General features: G+C 32.8%; 1 protein-coding gene across 1 annotated transcript; it reads right to left on the bottom strand.

Moving 5' to 3' along the window:
* Positions 1 to 304: 304 nt before the first annotated feature.
* LOC124373253 (putative glutathione peroxidase 7, chloroplastic) lies at positions 305 to 17,024 on the bottom strand. Its single transcript, XM_046831638.1, has 5 exons — positions 16,885 to 17,024; positions 9,822 to 9,903; positions 8,518 to 8,636; positions 3,756 to 3,903; positions 305 to 401 (listed from the first exon to the last, which is right to left on the bottom strand). Exons 2-5 carry the CDS (start codon positions 9,840 to 9,842, stop codon positions 384 to 386), a joined length of 306 nt encoding a protein of 101 aa, XP_046687594.1. The 5' UTR covers positions 9,843 to 9,903; positions 16,885 to 17,024; the 3' UTR covers positions 305 to 383.
* Positions 17,025 to 20,073: the final 3,049 nt, after the last annotated feature.

The raw sequence follows: 20,073 nt of genomic DNA, 5'->3' as shown, positions 1-20,073 counted from the left end.
AAAACTGTCAACAACCTTTATTTTATAAAAGTTTGTAACTACAAATACGTCAAAATTATGATATATTTACATTTAATTATAAAACATTATCAGATCGAATGAAAGATAGCAAACAGGTTTATATAACATAAATTCATCACAACTCTTTTTTTTGGTAACCAAAAAGTTAGCTATGGCAGTTATAAAAGAGTCCTGGTAATAAACATTAAACTGTGGTTAACACAAAACACAGTCTATAGCAAATGAACTTACTCTCCGAATTTGCTGCCCTGTTTGTGCTTCAGGTATTTCCAGAGCGGGTGGGGCTTCCTCTCCATTGACTTTCACCTTCTCGAAGAGGTCAAAGTTAGCATTGCGGTTCAAAGCAAAACCACACAATGTCTTCAGGACGACCCTGTCTCCTACAATCACAGTGACATCCAAAAGTTGACATGTTTTCCACTATTTATAATACTGAACAATGCTTTTTCCATTTAAAAATAATTTTATATAATACTAATACTTTTAATGTTAAAACCCAGAATACAGATTCTTTAGAACAAGCCAAAATCTGGTTTTCCGTAAATAACCCAATGATTAAGTAAAGTAATACTGAACATATACTATTCTCACTAAAACATACTATAGACATTTTGTATGATCCCTATTTTTATTCCGTCAAGCTGTTGTTTATTTTATTTTGACACTAAACTGAGCTGGGATGGAATGCACATGTAAACAATATTTGCAAAATAATGTCTAGAGTAACCTGTCTTTTAAGAAAGTTAAAATCATGTGTCAGCTTGCAATTTTTGTTAATGGTCTACTTTGATCTGTTTCATTCGCAACTCAACTATAGTGTAAAGCTTTAGGGCAACTCAACTGTAGCCAAAAAAAGCTTTTATTTCACAAAAAAGACAATAAGAGGCAATCACTGGTTTGTGAGTCTCCGACTCTTGTAAAGCGACCATTCCTGATCTCAACTTCATGATATTGAGTTTGCTTGTATATATATTGTAATTTACTATATGTTAAACAACATTTGGGTAGGTTTAATAACCACTGTTATATCATAGTTATGAGACCAGACAACTTCTTTAATTTAGTGACCCCAAATGTTACGTTGGATAAGAGTCATATCCACGTTTTTAAATTTCAACACTAAAATCTTTTTTCGAGTTACCATTAGCAGTAAGCAGTATTAATTACCTTTGTAATAAATGCAAAAGTGTTATATGTAGTTGGTTAAGGAAAAGAAGGTTTTTATAACCACTGAAAGAGTATTGTAACTGTGATTTTAACGGTCTAAGAATTTGAATGTTGTTATAATTTTAATTTATTATTGTTTGTAATATTATGACTTAGTTTTATTATTAACTTTGACTAAGCTTATTGTAGTTGGTTTTAATTAATAGTTAATAAAGAATCTGAATCTGAATTTATTTTTTTTAACATAACCTAGCCTTGTCTGAGATGATCAAAGTCTCAAGAAACAATGCATTATTCAACATTAAATCGCCCAATCACATTATTAAACATTGCACTAAACAGTACTTCTCTTGTATCTTGTGTAAGCTTATTGTAAATTGTACTGGTATTGTTAAATAGACTTAGTTTACTCTTGTTTGCATTGTACTGGTTTTGGGTACATCAATATCAACATCCTTACTGTAACTTGACCCTGTGCTGTAAGTATTAAACTTTTGAAAATGTGCAATATGTACAAGAAATGAATAGTTACAATTTTAAAGTCATTTTGATAACGGTCCGCAGTGTTTGTTATTGAAAACTACATCAAGCGAGGATCTTTTCTTGTTAAAGAAATATCTCGCTTCTCACAGCAACAGTCTGTTTGGACAAGGTGAAAATGTAATCAACCATAATATATCTGTTTGGAACCGATCTAAGGAGACTTCCTCCTGTGAATGAAAGGTTATGTGTCATAAAAGAGGTTTTAAACTCTCTTGTAGATGGCAAACAAAAGCATCAAAACCAGTGGTGGCAACTTAGTATGGGTCTGTCCATTCTATTTGTTATCACCACCTGCATTCTCTCATGGTGTCTACACTATAACATGAGTTCTTTATTGATTATGATCAGAAAATTAGCAGGCCTATAAAATAAATTTTGTCACACAACTTTACATTTCTTACATTCCACCATATTTTAAAAGTTGATAAAAAACCGCAGAGTAAGCTGAAAACAGAGTTTACACTCTATGTAGGCCTATTATAAAATTGATAGATAAACTTTGGAAAAACTACAATGAACAGAAGAAATATTCTTACGCTTATTTAATTAAAACGTGAGATAAAACCAGATAAATTTAAAAACAACCTACTGGATAAATGGTTTATATAGACTTTACTGCAGGAGGACCAAAAGTTTTTGTGAGTTAAAAAAAATTAAATACATGGCTTTATACTATTGTACAGCACAAAAAAGTGTCAATGCCGTAGTGTATATCAGAGACTTAACATTTAATTAAACTAATAATTTTTGCTTCTCCATGTCTGACACACTCTGGAATCATCTGGAAGGATGTGGAACTATCATCATCACTGGGGTCAGTTCTCTTCCCTGAATATGTAAGCACAGTGTAGGGTTTCAACATACGGTAACATGTAGAGTGGGTGCCACAGTTGCAACTGAGGCTCCAGAAAACACTTATTTCTTCCGTTTTTCCAGGTAAATATGCAAGTAAATTACCTATCACCCATATCATTTTGGTTGTTTATTGTATCTTCCTGGTTCACCAAAGCTTATTTTATAACAAAACAATCAACTATAAATAGCTAAATAAAAGCCTAGCAATAGTGGTAAGAATAAACGTCAACACTGAGCAAGGCATCAACAACATGGTGAGTCCAAAATGCCTTGCGGCATTTGGAATTTATGAGAGCTTAACACAGATAATTACGAATATAAACTATATGACATGAATTTTTATTTATGAGCAGAGGAGTCCATTGGTGCATTACAAACTACTAAACAAGTGGCTATTGTGCAATAGTAGAAGAAAGTTATTGACGGCTTTGCCGTCTTTATCAGTTCATAAGCAATATACTTGATCATCTGTGTCATTGGTCATCAGTTGGAGGGCTAAGTCTGTTAAGATTTTTTTTCATCTCAAGGGAAGTCCTCATTGTCCTCTCTTTGAATAAGTTCTCAGCACTAGGGTTTTTTGAGAACATAAGTTCAGATTAAAGAACAGATTTTAAATATTCTTCCTTACTAACAAATTATCTTTAGGGAGTCATGCACTGCTAAATCACTGAATATAGGAATATTATATAAAAAAACTCAAATTTCCACTAGTGTGTTTCTACCTTTAAAAAATTTAAAGGAATGACTGGAATTTTCCCTTTCTGATAGTTAAAAAAAATTCAATTTAATCAACTTTTAGATTACCTGACCTGTCTGGTCTCGTCATGGATTGGTTGAGAGGGAGGCTATTGTACAAAGTCTGAAAATTGTGGCCTGATTTTAAACCATATAAAAACAAAGCAAATTATAATATGGCCACTCACATTTATTAAACTATTATAGATTATAAACTTGACTTGATTATAAATTCAATTGATGCACAAATTTATAACATCTTTATGATCGTAATACTATGTCGGAAACCGTTAAAGGGCTATGTGGAACGTAAATAAGCATGGGTACAACCCAAATTTAAGATCTAAATGTGTAAAGTCAAGTTAAACTAGATAGATAAAGTAAAGCAAACATGTAATATTTGACAAACTTAGATAGAATAAAGTTGATCTTACCTCATGAGCAAATTGATTGCAAGGAAAGCCTAATATTCTCAGACCTTTGGTGTCTTTGTATTTCTCATAAAGCTCTGCCAACTCCTTGTAGTTGGTAGCAGTGAGTCCACACTCGGAAGCAACATTGACAATAATCAGAGGATGTCCCCTATACAAGACATTAATTACAGGCACTGAGAGTGAGATAAACATCACACTTCTACCATCTGGTTTGAATCTATCAAGAAAAGTAATGTTTGTGTAATTTGTTATATGTGGTAGAATTACAAAATAAACCTCTTAAAAGAGGATGCTAGTTAGATGCCGGCCACGCATATGAGACTGCCCTTTTAAGATGGCAATAAAGTTTAAATGATTTTTAAATAGGAACTTGTCTCAAATTCATAAATATTTCACCTCAGACCTCAGTGCTAACAATTTTTTTTAATAAGAGTATTTGCTGTAATACTTATTGTTTATAATTTATATTCAAAATAGAGTTTCTGATGGGAAAATCTATACTCCAACTATAAATGATTTAGAATTACTTTTTCATATTCTCACAACATTCACTATAAGCAAAATGTGTCCACTTTACCAAAACTTCTACTCAGCATATTCTTGTTTAACCCTTTAAGTGCCGTAGCTATTTTGCTATGTGACTCCCTTAAATTACCGGCCTGATATTTGTATATTTGCAAAACTTCATATAAAAATCGTTGTTGTTCAATAACCACCTAACAGATTTTCATAAATTTTATTTTGTGATTTTGGCAATACAATTAAGAATGTAATACATATTTTTCTGGTAAAAATATAATATAATATATTTTGAATATGTTTTAATACGAGATGTTTAAAAATATTTTATAAACTTTTGAGTTTTATTCAAAATTGTTTACATATTATAATATTTTTTTAGATTTATTCAGCTATACTTTGTAAAAAGGCAATGAAATTATAAACAAAATACATGTATAATAATATATTTTTTCCACAATACACTAATTTCAACAATAGAAGGCCAAACTGTTAAGCACTTGTTGCACAAAAGCTTGTTGTTATGGAATCATCGAAATATTATTATTATTACACTAATAAACGTAAATAATCGTACACTGCTTTAAGATTTGTTTTTAAATCAAAATACAATTATGGAATGAAGGAAACAGTGCTATTAGCTAAACACATAAATAGCATCTGACGACTTCAATGGCTAACAGACCTTAACAGCATCACAGTTAGTTTTTATTCCAAAGACATACCAGGTAAAATAAACCGGTCTTAATCGATACATAGAATGAAAGGAAATGCAGCTATATAGTTACTTAGATATTTCAATCATGTACTAATTTAAATAGAGTCTAATAATATGGATCATTGAGCCAATCAACGGTGGCAATTACAAGGTTTTTTTTACCGCGTCTAGTATGCCAATGGGTTAAAGCACTCAAAGAGTTAAAGTGCAGTTTAAATTATGCTTAGGTTGTAAAACTCTTCATTGTTAATCTGAGGTCTGTCGCCGAATCGAGGCAATGTTTTTACTAGGATAGTATAGTTTTTATCGATTGGTCAAGTGCAGTGTACTTGCACCATTTCTATACAGTGTTGCGATTTGGAAAAAAAAAATATTTTATATTATTAAAAATTACTTTACTAATACAAACATTAAATATATGTTTAAAATAAAATAATAAACTTTATTTATCTCATAAACATGATTTACAACAAACACATAGGATAAAGATCATTTACAATATGTGACACATATTGCATCTAACAAAAGAATATTAATAATTTATGGTTAACAGAACACTATTTTAGATCAAAAGAGACAAACAAAGTACGATTCCTCCAAGGCTGTTCGGAGGATTCTGACATCATAATATAAGTCGTGTTGAGCAGCAAAATTTAATTAAGTTAAAACACATGCCAATTTTAGTATAAAGTATACACATGAAATACAAATTTGTAATAGTTTGATTAATTAATTAATGGTTTATGGTATTGATAACATAATCTACTTACAACAAAAACAAAAAAAGAAGTGTGGTTCAGAGTCTAATACAAAAAAAATCAAGAGTGCAAGGAATACAGTAAAATATTTTCCAATAAGAATACAAAAATACAACAACAAATTAAATACAGTAATTACTAATATTGACACAGAACGCTAACAGAATGTAAATATGGTGGTTATTTTAAAATGTTAATACAAAATTTCATGAAATCAAATGTAAGAGCACAGAATTTTTAATAGGTATAAAAAATAGCTCATACTTAAAACAATATTTAGTATTTTACTTGTTATGATTGATAAATAATTGAGAACCTGTATTTGACTACTCTTATGCAGCCATATTTAAGGAATGTACATAGGCTTTACATTTATTTTGACAATAAAAATAAATTTCTCCCGTTATTAAATTGTTCAAAGATATATAACAAATAAGAAGCACAATTTTAGATTTTTGTATAAACTAGTTTTTAAGTCTCTATGCAATGTTTTTATATTAATATTTTGTGAAAACTTGCATGAAAATGTTTGTAATAACATAATTTTAAAACTCACAAAATATTTTTTTTTATTTTTTATCAGTGAGTTAGGCTGTAAAACTAATAATATTTAGGTCAAATTGTAATTCTATTGCTGGATATTACTGAAAAATAGGGTTTTATGATTATGAATTTGAAAGGAAAATTGCAGACCAATGCAGAGATAAACAAAACATTAAACATTTCTTGTATATTTTGATCTAACAGATCACCTGGTAAAGTAACTTCTGGACATTCTGTAAATCAAGAGTCCCATAAAGCCTTGATTCTGCTTCAGAACTTTGAATAGATGACTGTTTTTAAAGTGATTTAGTAAATTTCAGATTACCTGAGATGTTTTAACAGGTTTCAAAATAATATTTCTTCTCCAAAATTTTGGGTGATTGGGAGTGAATGCTTAAATGGTGTGATGCGTTGAATGATACTGAAAATTAACATTTTTTGATGAGAAAAAATCAACTAGATAAACGTGAATCAGGTTGTAGGCTGAATGAAGAACAAAGACTTTGTCACTTTTGACAACAGTTGTTTAAAATTAAATCATTTTATTACAAATTAGAAACCTCTAAGGATATCACCAGGTTAAGACTCATTCATTAATATCTATGTTACAGACCTGTGTGTTAATTTTCGAACTAACACGTTAGTGTCAACTTGAGGTTGAGACATAAATTAAAGAATGCCTGTAACATGGGCCCCATCAAGTTTTGTAAAGGATTTCACACTAAGAAAGATCTTCAGAACAGTGTTATTGTACATTTTCTCACTCTGCGCCTTGTATCTCCTGCTGTGTCTGTAAATATGTTTAGTATTAATTTCTAGATTAACACGTAAGCATAAAAGAACTATATGTCAAAATTCTTATACAATTCGTCCAATCACACAAGTCCCAGTCCAGGTTATAATTCACTGCTGCCCTCATACAATGCTCTCTTCTGACTGGTTTATACCTGCAAGTAGAGCTTATTCTAAGTACAGAAAAGATAGATGTCACTTACATTTTCTGGGCCATGTAATTTATGTTCAAAAGGGGCCCATCACTATACATAAATGCAGAAATACTGGGATTAAAGGATAAATTGATCAACAGGTATAGGTCACTTCGGAGAACGATTGTTGGTGCAAATGCCTTTAGAGTTAAATGTTTTAATGAGCCTAAATTTTAGGAAGAACCCTCCTTTGTCCACTTGGCCTTCTATAGGCTGGAATTGACCTTGACCTTTGCATAATGTTTATAGTCTGTCTTATTTTTAATACAAAAGACATAAATTTACTAAATGATTATATGTTTACAAACAATCTTGCAAAGAAAGATCTAAATTTTTATTGACAGAAATTTGGAATTAAATGCAATTTGTGGTGTAGCAATAAGAAATGTCATAATATATCATGGAACTTTTATTGTACATTTCATGTAAAGCCTCAGGTTTGGCCACAACCTGCCTTAAATAAAAGCTTAGCCCTAATTTTTTCCCCTCCATTTCAGTTTTTTTTTTTACTCAAAATCCTGACCCGTCATTTGCTTTCTGCCTCCATACAAGAGCTTCACCTCCTTTGGTCACAATAGATTAAAAATCAGATCTTATTTTTTTAGATGAACATATAAAACCACGTAATGTTGCAAAGATTGCTTTAATATTAAGACTCACTATACAATAATAACTGATGAATATAATTTTGCTCATGGGAATTTCATTGGTCCAATGGGTTTGAATAATAAACTTGAATGTAATTGAACGATAGGCTTGTTGAACGGCCAGTCTACACAATTCAAGAGTTCTTTGCCCTAACATTGTAAATCAAGAGTTTAATCTATTTTATTGTAATCTTGATATCATTAAATTTTTTACAGATTTTTTCAAATAAATATTTCTGATTCTGATGAGGTTTGGACTTGCAAAAGAAATTGTTGTAGCAAACTTGAAGAAAATCTTATTAACACTCCATATAAAATTATTTTCTTGTTACATGTTTGGAGGGAAATCTCTTTAGAGGGGAAGAAAAAAACTCTTTCTTCTGACTAACCTATTAAATGCGTACTAAGAGGCTACATCACCAATTGTCAACTCAACTATCATAAGTTAAAAAGTTATATGATGAAAAACGAATACCTGTATGAAATAAGCAAGCAATTAAGAAATTTCATATGAAACTTATAATTAGAACATGAATTTAAGGTATGTAAAATTATCAGTTAAAAGTGGGGAAAATAAATTAACATTCTTACTTGTATTTTTCCAGTGAAACTTCTTCGCCCTTAATAGTTTTCGCTGTGAAATCATAGACAGATGAAGCTTTCTTCCAGTCTTCTCCTGCCATTGGTTTGTTTGAATAGTTTAAGATACCCTTGAAAAAACAGATATATTTTACTACAATACTATTTAATACTTAAAAGTACCTAATACAGTCATTTTAAATAGGCCATTTCATTCTGAGTCCTTACTTACTGCATTTCTTTCATAAATAAAACCTACAAATTAACTTCTGGTTGGCTTATCAAGAAATAGATTAATATGAAAACTGGAGAAGTTGGAATGAAAATCTATTAAACATGCTTAAAAGCCCTTTACTCACAGAATAAATAAATATAAAAGAGGTCTTTCCGTAACATTAAAATTATCTACAAGATAATATGAATTGAATGTACAAATTTCTTAAATACTCAATTATCATATAAATTATTATAAGTATATTTAATTTTTGTGTATAAAACTAAGAAAATAGGCAGATGCTACAAGTTAATGTCTCTATGCGCAACATCTCGTTTTTATCAGAGCTTAAAAGATTATGGTTTACAACAGACTCCAGAGTTTAACCTGTCAATATCTCTGTTTTGCTCTCTCAACTCCTCTTTGTTCAGTATTTGTACTTTTTATCTAAATATTTAATACTTATAAACAGTGTTACTAAAACAATGACACTTAACCTTGTGTTTTCTATAACCTTAACTTAAGATTAATTTTGGTCTGTACCTCTGTTAAAATTGGATGAAAAATAAGAGAAAAAAATTTTGTTTTTAAGGTCGAAATAAACAGGGATCCCTTTAGTGATAAAAAACAATAACATGCAATTTATCAATACCCATTGTTAATAAATACAGAAGCAAGCATTTATCTTTTACAAGGGATTATTCAAACTTCATTGTATTTCTTGTCATTTTTATTATTAAACCACTCAAATTAAAGTTTAATTTAAATGAAATAAGTGTAATGTTATAATGATTTAGAAAAGATATTTGTGACAGGCAATGTTATATAGAAATTAATGGTGTTTTAACACAAAATATATTACAGTAAAATAATATTACTGATTAGTTGGATGATTTTATTTACTTCAACACAAGCCACAGGATGTGTTTCACAAGTTTTCCCACACAAGTTTAAATTCATACAAGCATTCAAATTCTATCAAAATTTCAAATGCAAAAATTGTTAGGTATTAGATACCAAACATATAAGCCAGTAAGTGACAAGCTAATAAGTAAATCATTCATGGTGCTACAATGAAATATTTTGAAAATTTGGTCACTACCTCCTTCAGTCGATGAAACATGATTGAACACTAAATGAGGAGGGCTACCATAGGATCTGTGAATATGTGATGAGTTTTCGCCCTAAAACATTGTACATATGAAAATAATGAAAATAATGATTTATTCCAATAATAGAATACACATGGTTAACACAACTTAAAAAAACTCTGGAATGACTGACCACTTTTACAAGTAATGTGGTCAGTTTAAACAAAAAATATAAAAACAAAGTTACTTCTTGAGTCCAGGTCTAATGTTTCATGTTGCTGCCAGTTAAGCCGCACTCTGTGGCGTCTGTCAGACTTAGCTGACTATTCCATAAGTTAAGACTTATACAAAACTAACTAAAACTACAGTATACAAATTATACATTACTCAGATTACAAAATATGAAAGGACAGCTAATTATACTAAAACAAACAAGTTCTTAAAATATTATTTACATTAAAAAGAATAAAAATAAATAGTTAAAGCATTTAGGCCAACATCTGTTTTTAAAAACGCAATATCGTGATGACTAAACAACCAAAATTTTACTTTCAGACTAAAATACTTTATATTATTAGTTTCTTTAATATGTTGAGGTAATCTATTAAAAAATGATGGTCCACTATATATAAAAGAATGTTTAAAAAATTGATTTATTTACTTTATGCATTCTGAAATTTCTTCTATTTATACTTCTAGTTGCATATAAAAGATCAGTCGTTCCGGTATTCCCACTCCGTAAATAAAATAACCTTAGAACCTTAAATACGTAAAGATGATGAATAGGCAGTATTTTTAAATCTACATACAATGGAAAAGAACTGTCTCTCTTTTTCTTACCTAGTATTATTCGTAGAAAGTGATTTTGAACAACCCTTAATTTGCCTATTAAATAATTATATGTCCCTCCCCAACAAACTAATCCATATTGCATTCTAGAATCAATTAAAGCAAAATATAAAGATCTTAATAGGTCTGTGGAGCAAAAATTTTTCAAAAAGTAGAATTTCCTAATCGATGATTTTAATTTTGACAAAATTTCTTTAATATGTGACTCCCAATTTAGTTTTTCGTCTAATGTTACTCCTAGATATTTGAAATTCGGCACTTTAGTGATGTCATCACAACAACAATTTACCATTAAACAATCCATATCGTGATATTTTAAATCTGTTACCAAGTCAAATCCCTTAAAGGCGAAATTGACATACTTTGTCTTATTAACATTAATGAACATTTTATTTATTGAACACCATTTTCTAAGTGACCTCAAATCGTCAGTCATGTCATTAGATAAGGTTTCGATATTTTTATTTGAATAGAAAAAGAGCCACGTCGTCTGCAAAAGCACTGGGATTTCCCTTAAAATTTATCTCTAACATGTCATTTATAAAAATTAAAAACAATGTAGCAGAAATTACAGATCCTTGGGGAACCCCGGCTGTGACGGGTAGCGGCTCACTGAGACACTCGCCCACTCGGACTCGCTGCTCCCGGCCCGTGAGAAAACAACGGAACCAGCTGAGAGCCACTCCCCTCACACCCGCGGCCTCCATTTTGGTTAATAAGATTTCATGATTTACCAAATCAAAAGCTTTCCTAAAATCAATAAATAAACCGGTCGCTTTATTACTACAATTTAAACTATTATAAATTAAATCCGTTACATTAACAAGGGCGTCTTCCGTCGATTTACCTTTTCTGAAACCGTATTGATTTGGGTTAAAAAAACTGAAATCATTAAGATACTTTACAAGCCTTAATTTCATTATTTTTTCAAAAATTTTAGAGAAAACCGATTAAAAGGCTGATGGGACGCAGGTTGTCCAGTTTTATTGAAGTTCCTTTCTTAAATATTGGAATTACAACACATGCCTTTAATTTATCTGGGAAAATCCCACAGCTAAAACTTTGATTGATAATGTAAACAAAAACAGGAGATATTATTTCTGCTATACTTTTGATAAGACTCGTATTGATATTATCAAATCCGGAGGATTTCTTATTTTTTTAAGCCTTTTATAATTGCCAACACTTCAAATAATGTAGTTGGTTCTATAAAAAAAGATGCTAATCTGTTTCTCAAATTAATATGGCCGGTCTGAGTACTCTCGGTCTGAGTACAGTCTGCTTGCACCGAAATAAAAGGTTTGTTTATTTCATGAGCAACAAGGCACGGGTCTGTTACGGTTTCTCCATTATCTAACTCAATTCGATCAATACTTTTGTTCTTGCTAACTCCTGTCAAATCATTAATAATTTTCCATTGAAGTGCTGAGTCGCCTTTACAATCTAAAATTTTTTTTGCATAGTACGCTTTTTTTACTTCATCTACTTCATTCCTAAGATTTTGACTAAAACGATAAAAGTATTCCTTAAAATTTCTGTTATACGGCATTCGTTTAAAAATTTTGTACAGCTGCTTTTTCCTATTTAGTTTTGACAAGAGTGTGTTATTTATCCATGGAGTTATGGCTTTAGCTCTTTGTAACTTGGTTGCTCTATTTACACATTTTTTATCAACTACTGTACTTATCACATTACACAACATATCATGGAAAATATTAAAACCTATATTTACATCATTTTCTTTGTAAACTTCCGCAAACGTTACTTTTTGCAGTTTAATTTTTACTAAGTTTGTAGTCAATAACAAATTTACTGTCTGAAAATGGAACATTGTTATCCATTTTCTCTTCATCATATTTTGTGTTCATGATTTTTAAACCAAGTAAAACAATGATCAGTCAATGCGATATCAAAAACTGCACTACGAAAAAGTTCTAAATTTTTATGTCTTATAAAAATGTGATCAAGGCAAGTCCCTGATTGGGGAAGTTATTCTAGTAGGACAATTTACGATTTGTGAAAATCCCAAACCATTTAGCATAGTAATATAATTTTTGGCTTGCTAAAGAATCCCCTAGTAGGTCTATATTCCCGTCTCCGATTAAAATGGTATTATTCGCTAAAGTACTTATTTGTGTTTGCAATTCCTGTGTAAAATTGTTTTCTGGAAAACTATGTAACCTATTACATACATAAAATAAATTTAAAAAAGTTTTATACATCTGAATTTTTAATGCTAACATGTCTGCAGTTATAAATTTAATGTCTAAAATGGTAACCCGTAATTGAATATCAACGTAGCAAATCACTCCACCTGCTCTATATGTATTATTACAACAATGATATGTATTGTACCCTTGAATTTGATATAACCCCACTTCATCACTACTTATCCAGGTCTCACAGAGAACTATTATACTGATTTTTGTTTTTTAATCGACTTAATTCCAACAAAAATTTATTAAAATTTTTCCTCAAACTTCTAATATTTGCATAAACTAAGTCATGACCCTCCTTGTCAACAAAAAAAACTACTCAGTGAAAATAAATATTCCGGCATTAAAAATATTTATGTTAGCTAGGAAAATACAATAATTTAATTTTAAATTAAAAAAGAAAACTAAACTATAAGAGGAAAACAAAAAACTACTTTAGCATGATAACAACAAACTCTGACTTAGCTTCACTTTAGCTTTTTCAATATCTTCGAAGCTGGTGATCCTTTTTACAGGCCCTCCCTCATCTTTCCTGGCGAAGAACTTGGCGTCCCTGCACCAGGCGAAGGTGTAGCCGATCTCACGGCATTTTTTCTTAAGCTGGGAGAGGAGTTGTTTGTTTTCGGGTGACAGATGATCATTGATATAGACGCGCTGAGCCGGGAACCGCTGATTTACCTGCTGAGCTGTCAGCGCTGGCCTCTTCGTTCGGTACTTGCTGATCCACTCTTCCTTCTTCGTCCTGTTGGTGAACTGTACAATGAGGACAGGGTCTCGGTCCCTCCTGAAGGATGGGACACGGTGGGCTGCGGAGATGTCGCTGTCTTGCACCTCCACTCCGATAGTTGCGGCCAAGTCCTTGAGCAGATCCTTTACACATTCTTCTTTTGTAGTTGGCAGACCGTTAATTTCTACATTATTAACTCTAGAGTACTGCTCCAGGTTTCTTAGTCGTTCACGAAGCTCACGAACCTCACTGGATAGAATAACAGTTTTTACTTTTTATCTCTTCATTTTCTTTCTTAAGCTGGGCAAAACTGAGTGTTTAACTGTTCCATCAATTTACAGGAAGAATCGATCTTATCAGAAAAAAATTGTAAAGATGTTGTTAGTTCATTTACATTAGTTCTAAAGGACACAATTTCGCCAAATACCTCTTTCTTTAAACCTTCCATTTCAGCAAAAACTTCTTTTTTAAAACTTTCCATTACTGACAGAAGAAAGTCCTTAGTCAAAACATTTGAAGGTAGTACTGTTAATGATTTTGTACTACCTTGCGAAGAATTCGCCTTGCAGTCCTTACACTTAAACTCTTTGGACGAACGTGTTTTCTTCTCATACTCGCCTTTAATGCAATCCGCAATGAAAAACAAAACCACAATGTCCTGAGCACTTCACATCACTGTCTTCATTTGACACATTTTTACAAACGCCACAGACTGCCATTTTAATAATACTTAACAAAAATCAATTTTCAGACTTGATAAAACAAGCGAAACACGCACAGTTGGACTAGGTAGCCTGACTAACCTTGAACTGATAACAGAGCTCTTATCGGCTCGGCTGACAGAGCTGGACTGAATATTTGTGTAAGCCGTTAAATTGAACTTTTGAATCTATCATTCAAGACAAAATGTTTCTTGTCTTATTTATTTACATGAAATGGGATATTGTTCTGGGTTATTACGCAAAATTGCAGATTGCTGAATTAGCTCACTTCTTACTAATCGGTATAAAATAAGTTAATGAAAATAGAAAAAGTTAAATTTTAAATTACTCGGGTGTTTTATATTCTTTCTCTCACATGTTTCATCGGATCTATAAGGACATGATAACAACAAACAGAAACAGATCTCCAGATACTTTGGCGTTGTTCAGAGCCCCTTTGGCCCTCTCTATTACTTGTTATTAAGCGATATAAGTAGGTTTTAGATTAGGTTATCATAAATATTTTATTAGCGTAGTAGCAAAGTTAAAGTTACCTGTATGGGCACTAACGTGTTCTGAGCTTGAATTCAGGTATTCTTTTTTCGCCAGAAGCCCACACTGATGGCCAGGGGCATCTGATCAGTACTTTCCCGACCTCAGATCAAGTGCCAGATCGTCCAACATGATCTGATGTCAGACAACTGGATGATCTGGGACCATAATATGAGGTCTGAAAAGTACTGATCGGCAATGCTCCTGGCCATCAGTTGAGGGGTTACGGTTCTGCACTTCTGGTGGAAAAAGAAAACACCCCACGAGATAATATCTAAATTCAACTCCAGATTATGTGAGTGCTTATAAATGTTAACTTTTTAACTTTTTGTATTTATAATATACAAATATAAATGTACCTACTTATATAACCTAATAACTAATAGTAGATAGGGACATAGTGTCCTCTGGATAATAGCAAACTACCCAGACCTGTACTACAGACTAAATCAATAGAATTGAACAATCAGCACAGAATTCAGGGTTTCAATCCTGTATTTTAAATCCATTCAAATTTACTAAAGTACTTATAATATTAAATAATCTCAGATAAGTGAAATAATGAAATTTATTCCTTTAAAAGTACGCATACAAATTATACAACTTAATCATAGGAATATAAGTTGAGCACAGTATCCAGTAATTGTGGCCAACGATAATTAATTTAAGAAAATTACAATATAAACAATTAATTTGTGAGTCCAGCAACAAATTAAAAACTCGCACTCCGTGGCGCCTGTGTTAAATTGAGGAACTAAACATTATAATATTACATTATATGACAAAAGAAAAATTACAAACTTCTTACTTTAATAACTAATATAGGTTTACATTCTTGTACCGTACATTATAAGACTCATTACAAAGTGCATATAAAAACAACTTAAGTAAGCAGATAGTAGATTTAGAATATACATAGATGTAATTAATACAAGAGAGTAGCATTTAGAAAAGACACGTCATCATATGAAAATAGCCAATTTTTTATTTGATTTAAGAAAGATTTCAAGTTGGAACATGATTTAATATGAGGTGGCAATTGATTAAAATACTTAGGAGCAATATACTGAAAAGACTGTTTAAAATTAGATTTGTTGACTTTTAGGTAATCTAAATATTCGTTGTAAATTACTTCATTGTTTGGTAAGACAGGTTTTCTGTACCAGTGTTGCCACTTCTAATATAAAAGATTTTTAAAACTTTGTAAACAAACAAATGGTTTAATATTTTTAGATGACAAAACAAAGGGTAGGCGCTCTCTCTTTTGTGACAGTTGAGTATTATTCTTATAATATGATTTTGGGATACTCTGAGTTTTTTCCAAATAGTTTTTTAAAGGTTCCCCCCAGCAAGTTCGGCAAAGTGGATCAAAAGATTGCACTTGGAAGTCAGAAGTAGATATCATACTATTTTTGTTGCAGTGGCATTTCTCAACTACAATGTTTTGTATCATTTCGTTATTGTTTTATGAGTGTTTCCTATTTCCTGTTCTTTAATTGTTTTTTTGATAGTTATGGTTTCTTTGAGATTTATGAGATTGTCATTGTGTAAGTTAAACTAATTATTTTAATGTCAAACATGATTGTTTATTATGGCTTGATATCTCTGATTATACTTTGATATCCATTGATACTCATATTCGATATTGAATATTATCTATCGATAATTATACTAATCCATCCAAAAAAAACTAATTCCACTTACCATACCCCTGCTCTATACATGTACACAAAAAATGTATGCACCAGTGTTTTTTTTTGTCAAGTAGCTTTATTTAAAGAGTATTTAATCCTTAATAAAAATGCATAAAAAATCATTTGAATATCCTAGTATTTACTTGACAAGAAAATGCTATGGTGTAAGCTTTTTGTGCTTGGTCTTTTTAGCATGCAAACCTACTTAATAATGATAAAAATGTGAATGCCTGCCCATATCCATTCAACAAGAGAAATAAGTGCAAGGTATTAAAACCCTAGCATATATTGTAAATTTAAATATTTATACAAATGTAAAATTACGTTGAACTTACTTTTGACGTATTTTTATGAAATATCTGAAGTTCAATTAAGATTTATTTTGTCACACACCTTATTCTTTATTCTTGACACCTAACAGATTTACACTAAGCATTGAGGCCATTGAGCAATAATTGCAAAGCAGACAGTAAAATTAAACACCACCGTGAAGTTAGCGTCACTTTATCGTCCCAGACCGTCTAGTGCATCAATGTTGCAGTCATCAATCTGAAGGGCGTTAACAAAAATTCAAAATCTGAGATAAATTGTATAATACTAATTATTAAAAAACGATCTTTCACAAAATCTACACAGTTTTTTCTATTTATTACTTTCCACAAAGGTTTCCCATTAAATGTGTCATGAATAAAAATCCCAAATATAATACCTAAGTAAACCGTAGGAATGTATCGTAAATTAATGGACGTCCTCTAATAAATGCCACTCCTGAGACTTAACCAAACAAGTGCCCGCAATGGAACTTTGTACACAGATGCTCTGTAAGCTGAACTTTAATATACCAACGTCAAATAGGTGGTGTCGGCCGTCAGAGGTCCTATCGTCAAAATTAAATGCACGGTTAGACGGGCGTTCTCGTATAAAAGTCACTCCTGAGACTTAAACCAAACAAGTGCCCGCAATGAAACTTTGTACACAGATGCTCTGTAAGCTGAAACTTTAATATACCAACGTCAAAAAGGTGGTGTCGGCCGTCAGAGGTCCTATCGTCTAAATTAAAATGCACCGTTAGACGGGGCGTTCTCGTATAAAAGTCGCTCCTGAGACTAAACCAAACAAGTGCCCGCAATGAAAACTTTGTACACAGATGCTCTGTAAGCTGAACTTTAATATACCAACGTCAAATAGGTGGTGTCGGCCGTCAGAGGTCCTATCGTCAAAATTAAATGCACGGTTAGACGGGCGTTCTCGTATAAAAGTCACTACTGAGACTAAACCAAACAAGTGCCCGCAATGAAACTTTGTACACAGATGCTCTGTAAACTGAACTTTAAATATACCAACGTCAAAAAGGTGGTGTCGGCCGTCAGAGGTCCTATCGTCTAAATTAAATGCACGGTTAGACGGGCGTTCTCGTATAAAAAGTCACTCCTGAGACTTAACCAAACAAGTGCCCCGCAATGAAACTTTGTACACAGATGCTCTGTAAGCTGAACTTTATATATACCAACGTCAAAAAGGTGGTGTCGGCCGTCAGAGGTCCTATCGTCAAAATTAAATGCACCGTTAGACGGGGCGTTTCTCGTATAAAAGTCACTCCTGAGACTAAACCAAACAAGTGCCGCTGCAATGAACTTTGTACACAGATGCTGCCTGTAAGCTGAACTTTAATATACCAACGTCAAAAAGGTGGTGTCGGCCGTCAGAGGTCCTATCGTCAAAATTAAATGCACGGTTAGACGGGCGTTCTCGTATAAAAGTCACTCCTGAGACTTAACCAAACAAGTGCCGCAATGAAACTTTGTACACAGATGCTCTGTAAGCTGAACTTTAATATACCCAACGTCAAAAAGGTGGTGTCGGCCGTCAGAGGTCCTATCGTCTAAAATTAAATGCACCGTTAGACGGGGCGTTCTCGTATAAAAGTCGCTCCTGAGACTAAACCAAACAAGTGCCCGCAATGAAACTTTGTACACAGATGCTCTGTAAGCTGAACTTTAATATACCAACGTCAAATAGGTGGTGTCGGCCGTCAGAGGTCCTATCGTCAAAATTTAAATGCACGGTTAGACGGGCGTTCTCGTATAAAAGTCGCTCCTGAGACTAACCAAACAAGTGCCCGCAATGAAACTTTGTACACAGATGCTCTGTAAGCTGAACTTTAATATACCAACGTCAAATAGAGTTGGTGTCGGCCGTCAGGTCCTATCGTCAAAATTAAATGCACCGTTAGACGGGGCGTTCTCGTATAAAAGTCGCTCTGAGACTAAAACCAAACAAGTGCCCGCAATGAAACTTTGTACACAGATGCTCTGTAAGCTGAACTTTAATATACCAACGTCAAATAGGTGGTGTCGGCCGTCAGAGGTCCTATCGTCAAAATTAATGCACGGTTAGACGGGTTTCTCGTATAAAAGTCACTCCTGAGACTTAAACCAAACAAGTGCCCGCAATGAAACTTTGTACACAGATGCTCTGTAAGCTGAACTTTAATATACCAACGTCAAATAGGTGGTGTCGGCCGTCAGAGGTCCTATCGTCAAAATTAAATGCACCGGTTAGACGGGGCGTTCTCGTATAAAAGTCATCCTGAGACTAAACCAAACAAGTGCCCGCAATGAAACTTTGTACACAGATGCTCTGTAAGCTGAACTTTATATACCAACGTCAAATAGGTGGTGTCGGCCGTCAGAGGTCCTATCGTCAAAATTAAATGCACCGTTAGACGGGGCGTTCTCGTATAAAAGTCACTCCTGAGACTAACCAAACAAGTGCCCGCAATGAAACTTTGTACACAGATGCTCTGTAAGCTGAACTTTAATATACCAACGTCAATAGGTGGTGTCGCCCGTCAGAGGTCCTATCGTCAAAATTAAATGCACCGTTAGACGGGGCGTTCTCGTATAAAAGTCACTCCTGAGACTAAACCAAACAAGTGCCCGCAATGAAACTTTGTACACAGATGCTCTGTAAGCTGAACTTTAATATACCAACGTCAAATAGGTGGTTGTCGGCCGTCAGAGGTCCTATCGTTCAAATTAAATGCACGGTTAGACGGCGTTTCTCGTATAAAAGTCACTCCTGAGACTTAACCAAACAAGTGCCCGCAATGAAACTTTGTACACAGATGCTCTGTAAGCTGAACTTTAATATACCAACGTCCAAAAGGTGGTGTCGGCCGTCAGAGGTCCTATCGTCTAAATTAAATGCACGGTTAGACAGGCGTTCTCGAATAAAAGTCACTCCTGAGACTTAACCAAACAAGTGCCCGCAATGAAACTTTGTACACAGATGCTCTGTAAGCTGAACTTTAATATACCAACGTCAAAAAGGTGGTGTCGGCCGTCAGAGGTCCTATCGTCTAAATTAATGCACCGTTAGACGGGGCGTTCTCGTATAAAAGTCCCACTCCTGAGACTTAAAACCAAACAAGTGCCCGCAATGAAACTTTGTACACAGATGCTCTGTAAACTGAAACTTTAATATACCAACGTCAAAAAAGGTTGGTGTCGGCCCGTCAGAGG

Source organism: Homalodisca vitripennis, unplaced genomic scaffold, assembly GCF_021130785.1.
Source record: "Homalodisca vitripennis isolate AUS2020 unplaced genomic scaffold, UT_GWSS_2.1 ScUCBcl_5169;HRSCAF=11775, whole genome shotgun sequence".
Taxonomy (NCBI): domain Eukaryota; kingdom Metazoa; phylum Arthropoda; class Insecta; order Hemiptera; family Cicadellidae; genus Homalodisca; species Homalodisca vitripennis.
This window is presented reverse-complemented; position numbering and strand designations above follow the sequence as displayed.

Excerpts from the sequence above, each read along its gene's own strand:
- LOC124373253 (XM_046831638.1), bottom strand. The coding sequence starts at position 9,842 with ATGTTTCATCGACTGAAGGAG. Across the intron at positions 8,637-9,821 it reads TGTTTCATCGACTGAAGGAG|GGTATCTTAAACTATTCAAA; the intron begins GTAGTGACCAAA and ends TGTTTTTTCAAG. Across the intron at positions 3,904-8,517 it reads GTTTCACTGGAAAAATACAA|GGGACATCCTCTGATTATTG; the intron begins GTAAGAATGTTA and ends TGTCTTGTATAG.